Source organism: Melanostigma gelatinosum, assembly GCF_949748355.1.
Source record: "Melanostigma gelatinosum genome assembly, chromosome: 8".
Classification (NCBI taxonomy): domain Eukaryota; kingdom Metazoa; phylum Chordata; class Actinopteri; order Perciformes; family Zoarcidae; genus Melanostigma; species Melanostigma gelatinosum.
This window is the reverse complement of record NC_136641.1, coordinates 21,585,423-21,594,401: the sequence shown is the minus strand read 5'-3', so window position 1 is coordinate 21,594,401 and position 8,979 is coordinate 21,585,423. Positions and strand designations below refer to the sequence as shown.

The 8,979-nt window shown below is 41.9% G+C and overlaps 1 protein-coding gene across 1 annotated transcript; it reads right to left on the bottom strand.

Annotated features, from left to right (window-relative positions):
• Positions 1 to 479: 479 nt before the first annotated feature.
• On the bottom strand, positions 480 to 8,706 carry LOC306781455 (matrix remodeling-associated protein 8-like). Its single transcript, XM_079274325.1, has 10 exons — positions 8,595 to 8,706; positions 5,718 to 5,744; positions 5,289 to 5,600; positions 5,101 to 5,202; positions 4,542 to 5,003; positions 2,164 to 2,322; positions 1,980 to 2,010; positions 1,809 to 1,888; positions 1,674 to 1,727; positions 480 to 1,548 (listed from the first exon to the last, which is right to left on the bottom strand). Exons 1-10 carry the CDS (start codon positions 8,620 to 8,622, stop codon positions 1,526 to 1,528), a joined length of 1,278 nt encoding a protein of 425 aa, XP_079130451.1. The 5' UTR covers positions 8,623 to 8,706; the 3' UTR covers positions 480 to 1,525.
• Positions 8,707 to 8,979: the final 273 nt, after the last annotated feature.

Here is an 8,979-nt window from a genome sequence, read left to right as displayed (position 1 = left end):
GCAGCACTGGGGGAGATTTGGAAGTAAAGCAGAACGGGGCACAAGCTGCACTCATGATTGTGTAGGCTAATTACGCTCCAGTAAATAGGCTTATTAAAATTAGATATGTCCATAGCAACAATTACAAATGACAGCTAGAATAATTAGACATTGATCATGATTGTAACTGCCTAATTATCCCTCTGTGTGACTTTTCACCCGAGGGTGAAAATAGGTGGACACTTTGTACTGCACAGCTGGTTACAATGCCACATGAACAACTGCATGTTATTTACCTGCAACACAAGTCTACAGTGTCTCAAACAACAGTAAATTACTTACCTCAAATGTTGCTTCTCTCATTCTCTCCTCAAGACATCAGAGGATATAAAGGGGATTATAAATTCACAGTTCCCGACTCATCCAAACACCAGCTATGTTGGTTAATGTCTGTGGGTCCCCCCTCTAACAACCAGAACAAAGAGTGACGAGTCTGTGGCCACTGTTGCTAATCTTTAATAGAAGACATATTTTCTTAAAAGAGACCAACATCAGAGAGAGTTATGGATTACAGTTTGTGATTTAGCATGACTGAGATAGTAGACACTCTTCTTCCTGCAATAAACCTCATCGAGCTACAGCCGCACATTTTGAACAGATTTTATACCTGTATCAGCAGGTTTAGTCATGAAAAGTCAGTGTTTTACAAACCTCGGTACTTTATACATGTGTGATGCAAACAAGTAGGCCTCCTGCACACTCCATTAACACAAAATAAATGGGTAAAAGATTGTTTTTACCTGAGTTTTGGTAGACTGGGCCTTTAGTCCATGATTGTATAATTTCACTATTTTTCACTTGATAAGTTCCCAAGGAACCATTTGGGAACAAAAATATTATTTGAAAAAGAAATGAAGTCTGGCAGTCCGCATTTCTAAAATACATAATCACCACAGTTGAGTTTTGAGAAAAAGAAGAAAAAAAAGGTCTTATTATGCAGCTAGAAATGTGTGGCACTTGTTTCCAAATAGTCTGAAACTATCAACTGTCTACCGACACAAATGTTACCTTTGAAACATGATGCAAATCCTTTACATATTACAGTACAGCGGAATTTGTGCAAAAAATGATGATCTCAATGATCAAATCTCAAAAAGATGCGAGCTTACAGCTCTGTAGGCATGCAAAGTACACATAAAACATACTTTAATAAACAGCATGCAATTTTGTAAAAGAAAAGAAACAATGATAAAAAAAAAGCCTAATATTCAACATAAACTATTCAATGAATGCAAAGAATAAGGATCAAATATATGTTAACCGTATTGTTATAAGAGCTGGCGAAAATGCAAGTTATATTAAAAACAACGACTTTAAAAAATGTGTTGGCTTTTAGAGAAAAAGCTTAGTGTGTTAGAGTTACAGCAGAGGGAGCATTCCTCCTGTCCTCTCCTGGGTTTCCTCTTCTTCCCCCCTTCTCTCCGCAGTCCTTTACTCTTCCAGTGATTGCCCTGGACCTGCCAGCGGCATCTCAGAAATATTGTTCTCACTTCCACAGCTTCACAAGGTCTGAGTGAGCGGACGGGAGACAGACATCATATTAATAAAATATGATGTGTCTTATCTGTGCCTGTAAGGATGTTACTGTTGGATGTTTATTTACTGATATACAACTCTGCACAATGTCTGCTCACCCTTATTGCAGTCTTTGGCCATATCTCTCTCTTTCAGTAGGTTGTTTTTGTGTTCTGTGGATTGCCGTACACATACAGGTTATGAGAAAGTACTTAATTGATGTGTGTTTACTGTGTGGAGGAGGCTGACTGTACCTGAATTCATAGGTTCTTGGTTACAGGTCCTCAGCTCTGTGCAGTCTAATGACATTTCACCTCCACCCATCACATGTCCCCTGCACAGGAAAAAAGCATTGTTCTGCTTACAATTCACTTCAATTCAAAGCAAAGAAATGCCTCATCATTTAACTTATAGTAATGTCTTACTGATCAGGTCGACGCAGGTCATACTCCAGACCTGAAAATGTAAAAAAAAGATATAACACGCAATCTCAAAACACAAAGTATCCAACAAATGTGCTCTCTATGAACAGGCATTTCACAATTATAAAATAAGCTTGTTGTCAGATAAAAGCTGAGAAAACAAGGTGAGTTCATGACACACACATACCTCGCTTTTTGCGTCGTCGAGTCAGCACAATGACAGCGACAACGATGAACGCCAGCAGTAAGAAAGTTGCCAGGAAGTAGCCCAAATGCTGCACGAAATAACCACGATGCTCGGGGAGGATGACATTCACCACACGTGGACCCTCCACCACTTCAGTCCCTAAAGCAGAACGTGGATAAAAGCAAACCTTTTCTACAATAAACACAGCTTGTAGGACATTTTGTAAATATTCCACATCGTAAACATCAAGAGAACTCAACGTACTTACAAATTAACAACCGGATGTATGTTAGAGGATTTATTGTCATATTCTAACTGTATAAATATTGGATTGTTATATTGGATTGATGTATGGCAATAAACAGATCAAACTGGTAAGTATTATTCCCCCATGAGGTTTCTTCTTTTTATTCGTTTCCAAAAGCCAGAGAGGGAGAGCAGGAGTTAAACGTCTGTTCTGTGGTAATGACTTCCAGACCTGATGTCATGCAGCTGTTTGATTTTTTTTTCATCATTTGCGCCTCAGAAAAACACATGCTGACCAGAAAAGAGGGGGCGAAGTGTGAGGAAAGAGAGACAGAGTCTGTTTGCATGTCTGTATTAGTTTTCCATTTAAGCCTTTTCACGTCTTCTCACAAACCCAGAAGTGTAGTTTCTGCATGCATGGAAAATAAATCTGTGACACTCTCAGTGGAGTGAAATACAGTCTGTGTACATATCTGACAACACTGCAGGCAGCTCCCAGTCTCACAGGGAACACGGCTGTTTGTGGACACTTTGTAGGCAATGGTTGTTAAAAACGAGAAGAACGACAAATATATGTAAGATCACAACAACATCTGTCCATTATCAACAGTAATATACAGCATAGTGTACGGTGCTGCTGATTCTTTTGCACGATAATCTTCAATGCATGTTTATAGAGCAGTTGAAGAGTAAAAAATAAGTAGCTTCCTTGTCGTTACTATGATCTTTTAAATTTCTCCCTGAATTCAAATACAGCCTGTCACAGAAGCCAGATCATAGAAAAAAAAAATGGATCATGAAAAATATTTTCCCTTTGAGTGTATAATTCCTCTCTGGTCTCTCATTAAAACAGATAAGTTGGACTCTGGTAAAACAAGGCGCCACTGAGGGACGAATGAGGAAAACATGCAATGTACCGTCTCTGATCATGCATTCGAAAGCAGCCAATCACGGAGTAAGAAAAAGCTGATTCTGACTTCATCACCCAGCTCCTAAATAGGCGCTTAGTTGGCAATTATCACCTGCCATTGTTTAATGTACCTACTGTGGATGAAACTGCAGAGACGTGTCTACGGTCATCGTCTCTAGAGCTCATCTACAGCATTAAAGTGAAATCTGTAATTCCAGATGATTGCTGGCGCCTGCGTGAGCGCAAACAACTTACTTTTAATCGAACAGACAAGATCAGCGGTGCGTAAAGAAGAAGTGAATACTTGGATGAGGTTTACTCAAAGGGCGCAGGCAGGATGCCATTTATCCACGTGTGCATTTCTTCAACATATTTATGGGGCTAATGCTGTCGTGGGAGGATCCATAGTCTAACACATACCTACATCCCCTCCCTTTACTTTGCTCTTTCATGTCACAGCTGGCCCGAATGTTGAACAGATGTATAAGACTTCCTTCAACTGCTGGTAATTCCTCAACCAGAGGCTGATACACATCAGCAGAGAGACGGAACAGACTGGGAGAACGAATAAACAAAACTCGAGATACAGTGTAACCAGCCTGGACTTGTGGTTGGGACTTTTGGAAAATGAGGTCAAATGGAGGGAAAAAAAACACAAGATATGACCATCCACTCCCAAAATGACTGGCTGCTGGAGCCTACTCCTCTGCTCAGCACAGTTAAAATGTCTCCAGCTGTAAATGACAAAGCTGAAAAAGTTAAGAGAAAAAAAGTCAGCGAGGAAAATGAGGCCGCTTCCGTCGCAGCCAATTTAAAGCTGTTTACTGTAGACAGCTTCTCAAGCCAGAGCTGCATATACTGTAGTTCACTCCAAGAAAACTCACTTTTCAATGTGCAATACCGAATTCATACAGTCAACAACTAGCAGAAAGATATCGGTCTTTCTTACTCAACTAGCTCTACATTCCTTCTACCTCCTCCCTCTTCAGCCCAAACACAAAAACACAGCGGTCTGAGGAGGAAATTGGCAGAGCAGAAGAGGAACTGATGTAACTGACCAACTATGCCGATAATTATAACAAAAAGCCAACAAGCCGTGTCGTCACTCTATGCACAATTCAGCCGAGAAACCAAAAGGGGATAAACATTTACCACTACTATCATCTGGAAAAACAAAGGTCTAGTGATGTCTCTTTGTTGTTTTTAATTGTGAGTGACTTACTTGGCACTGCCACATCATTCTGGAAAACCCTGGGTGCTGTAGTGGGGGCGGATGGAAGCGGAGGTCCCACAGTGAGCCTGAAGATGCGTCTCTCATGCAGACCACAGTAGTGGTGATGCAGGTGGCAGGAGTACAGGCCTTTATCAACGGGCTTCAAGTTAGAAATGGACAGTGAGAAGTCTCCTAAAGTGAAAGCGTCCTCCTCCACGTTCATCTTGCTCTGTCCAAAGAGCGGCCCATAATCCCGGCGCTCTCCGGAGGCATAGAGGTCCACCAGGCGGCCAGCCCTGTCAGGACGCACGCCAGGAGGCTGGAAGTCCCAGTGAGCCACTTGCTGCTGATCCTCCTGGAGGCCTTCCCTCCACAGGGAGCGCCGGTTCACACAGGGCAAGACCACTGACTTTCCCAACAACACCACAAACACAGTCCTCTCTCCATCCCAGTAACGTCTCTCCTTTCGAGCTGGAAACATACGAGCGTGAATCACATTACTATATGATCCGTTTCATGCATCTTGACTCATGGAATGGCATTAGGGTGAATGAGTAGGACGCCTCACCTGATTTAGTGACATTGAGTTGGATTTGAATGGACTGGTGAATCTGGCAGTAGTGATGGTGCAGATTACAAGTATAAACTCCTTTGTCAGTTGTGACAACATCTGAAAAAAAGAAGCAAACAAGCAACCGTTACATTAAATTGGAGCTGGAAGAGTGCAATGTGCATGGAAAAGTGGGGGAGTCTCACTGTTGATGATAAGGGAGAAGTTGCCGTCATTGAAAGCAGAGTCTGGGACGGAAATGCGTCCCTTGTTGAAGCCATTGTAGACCCTCTGACGGGCTCCAGGGGACATGTCAAGGATTCGCTCCACAGAATGCTCCGGGCTGCTCCGCACCAAGTCCCAGTGCACCACCCTCTGACGGTCCTTCAGTCTGTCCTGGGTCCACACCATGCGGGGGCTGTGGCAGGGCAGGACGGCCTTGGACCCTGCAGGGAGGGTGATGTTCGTGGCCTCCACCACCGAGCCAAGTGTGCTGCTGCTGCCGCTCTGACCCCATGCTGACAGAAAAAAACAAAACATCGGTTTCAGGAGATCAATGCAGCGATGACAGAAAGAGATTCATCAAACATGAGCAATACTTTAAGGCAGTGCATGGAGAAACAAAAATGTCTTACCTCCCGGCAAGAAGAGCATAGCAACAACTGAAACAGAAAAAAAAGAAAGAAAACATGAGCGATTGGAGTTGTATTCTACTGAAGCACTAATTCACGGTCACTGAGGTATCACAGATATCAGCATGTTCACTTGTTAAGTCTTGAGACATATTCATAAGACAACATGTTGTGGTCGTTTGAGAGTTCGGTTTGACCTGGACGAGCCCAACATTGAAAGATTTCAGCTTTGGAACAGCTGCGGGTTCAGTGAGAGGACTGTTTACAATAACAGAGGAGAACAGAAGAAACAGGGACACAGTAAAAGGCAAGGTTTTAAAAAAACAGAAAGGTTCCACACAGAAACCCAACAGCAGAAAAGAAACATACCAGATGTCAACAATAGTCTCTGGAAATATATTTTGCTGTTTGTGCTTTTTCACTCTAGAAATAGGAAATGTTCCGACAGCGCATTTGCTGTTTCTATGCATTTTTCCCACAGTGCTATTTCCTCGTCTGTTTACTGAAGGGCCAGCGGAGACGCATGCGGCCAAAGCACACAGAGCATCTATTCATCCTGTTGCTTGTTGCAAGGCCATGATCCCGAGGGGATGAAGAACCACGCTGGTATTCAGCTGACTTCAGTCACACCTACCACCTGTACGTTTTTACTGTCCTGGTAATGTGTACCATGAACTACAGAGGTTGGAGGTGCAGAGCCTTCAGCAAGGTGTTTTGTGTGGATCAATTCAGCACGTAAAGAAATGTATAATTGAATAAAGAGTGGACGATTTTCAATGCACAGATAATACTGATTTGGAAAACGCCATGATTAATCAGCACATTCTGTGTCCATTCGTTTAGTTTGAAGGTGCAATATTTCCAATGTTTTATATAATCCAAAAGTGGGTTTTGCTCTTCTTGGCTGCACATGCGGCTAAATCACTTCATATGTGATCACAGGCAGCACACATGTGCTGCTAATATGCCTTTATGCAGTGATTTGCAGCAGTATATAATAATACTTCAAGCTGAGCAGAATAACTTCAGCACACACGCTGGCATCAGAGAGAAGACATCATGCTGGAAAACTTCATTTTTTTCCTAATGAAGGCTATAAACTTTCCTGCAGAAGGTAACAAAGTGTCCCCACCCCTGTAATTTTCTCTCCTCCAGACACACACACACACACAGGCTCATGACTCGCGAGGCTGGTTTTTAACACTAAAGACTTAACAATGTGCTTATTGAGTCGCCAGCTATAATAACAGGCATTTACCAAACGATCTTCCAAATCACTGTTGTCATTTGTAACCCCGGGAATCACTGAACAGAATGTCACCCCTAAGGTTAAACACAAGAAAAAGGTTTCAACTCAGACATAAAGCATGTGTTTACTCAGCATAATCCATGCGATATGTGGGTGGGAGGGTTTACTCACAGCCCAGTCACACGTTGAGAATAAATCAAACAGATGAGTCCATCTGCAGACTCAGCTAAACATGCAACGACTCATCCAGATGCCTGGAGCCATTGACTCCCCTGTGGATAGACTCACATTAAATGTCATATTTGTATATTTAGTCATATTGATTTTCACATGATCTACAAATGTGAATGATTCCAAGTAGTTTCTATTAATATACTATTTCCTTGTGAGTTGTTGAATGTGTTTTCATGTACTGCTTTCTATATTGATGTATTTGATGCATAACTTTACTGAGTATATTATTGTAATTGTATAAATGTATCTTGTGGTTGGGACTACATCTGTGCACTTAAGTGCATTTGAATAAATTAACTATAATTTCCACTTTTTTTCTGACAAGGTTTCACGTACGTCTGATCACCTCAGTGTGTGGGCACGTTTGTACTTTAAAACCCCTTTTCTGCTGAACAAAGTGGAGGGATTGTCTACTGGAGCTGTACAGAACACAAACGTTACTTTACTCTGACCTTGTTATTTTCTGCCTTGAATGAGTAGCTACATGTTTATAAGATTATTTTGTTCAAAACAGCAATCCCAATCTTTTCCATGCCTTGTTGTCCAGTGGCCGGTAATTAAGACATCATAAACAGGGTTGGAGCAGTAATCCCCCTCCTCCACGTCGTCTGGACTCAAAGAAGCCGCACTCGCGGTGAAACACTCATTACTGACACATATAATGGATTGTGCTGACTCCTTGACTCAGACCGCAGTTAACTGGAAACACATTGGGCTGAAGCAACAAAAACAATCCCACATAGGCTGCACCGCATCAACAAGCCGAGGTGAGTCAAAGCCATGCGGCGCTGCTGTAAATGCCTCGTTTCACTTTCAGGTCCATGAAGCTCCACGCAGTTTATTTTCAGATCTTAGAATATTTCAAAAATCAATGCCAAATAAAATGAATTCCGGTCATCTTGAATAGCATCACTCACACAGGAAATATAGTTTGAGATAAATAGATGTACAACGGGCTTCAATACAAATAACATATGTACCAATACAAATAATACAATATGTATTATGATGTCCATAAATAAATAAATAAATGACACAGAAAAGGAACAAAACAAGTTTCTGACTCTTAAAATCTGTAGACGTCACTGAAATCAAATGAGGACATAACAGAAAAGTAAGTGGAGTCATTAACAAGAATACCGCAGCTAACAACAGAATATCAACGATGCAGACTGCTGTTGGGTCAATCGTACAGATCCCATTGCAATGACGTTCAGAGGAAAGAACGCTGAAAAGACTATATTTACTGTGCAGAAGGGTGCACGTGAGAAATAAATAGCTTTCGGATTTTGTTCCCAGCGGGTATTTTGTAACCTGGATCCAATTATGGAACAAAGAAAGTTTCCCTCAAAGTAATTTCGTCTCTTTTTAAGAAGCAAGAAAAGTGAAGGACTTACTCGGAAGGAGAGTCATGTCGAGGTGCATCTTTTTCACCGTGCCGCCAGCGGAGGTATGAGCCTGTCAGGAGGTGCTGTGCGCATAAATTAATGAAACACAAGACTGCTTCCAGCTCACCGATCAGCGGCTCAGCTGTATTCTGTTGCCTTCACACGCTCCGCCTCCGCCAGCCGATGAAATCCAACACGTTGGTGCTGCAGTCCGGGCGAACAGCATGTTACTGTAATACAACGCTGAACGGTTTTGCAGAAAACTGAAACGTAACAACATACTAGACAAATGTTTCAACAAAAAAAAAAAATGCACCATTGTTTATCCAAAATAAAAATATTGTATACTACACAAATACTACCAGAGCAATACACACAGGTATGTTTTTACAGG

What these genes read in the sequence shown, in the direction of transcription:
- LOC306781455 (XM_079274325.1), bottom strand. Translation starts at nt 8,622, where the DNA reads ATGCACCTCGACATGACTCTCCTTCCGA. An exon ending in TATGCTCTTCTTGCCGGGAG is followed by an intron (nt 5,601 to 5,717) that starts GTAAGACATTTT and finishes TTTTTCTGTCAG; the next exon opens with CATGGGGTCAGAGCGGCAGC. An exon ending in ACTCAATGTCACTAAATCAG is followed by an intron (nt 5,004 to 5,100) that starts GTGAGGCGTCCT and finishes GTATGTTTCCAG; the next exon opens with CTCGAAAGGAGAGACGTTAC.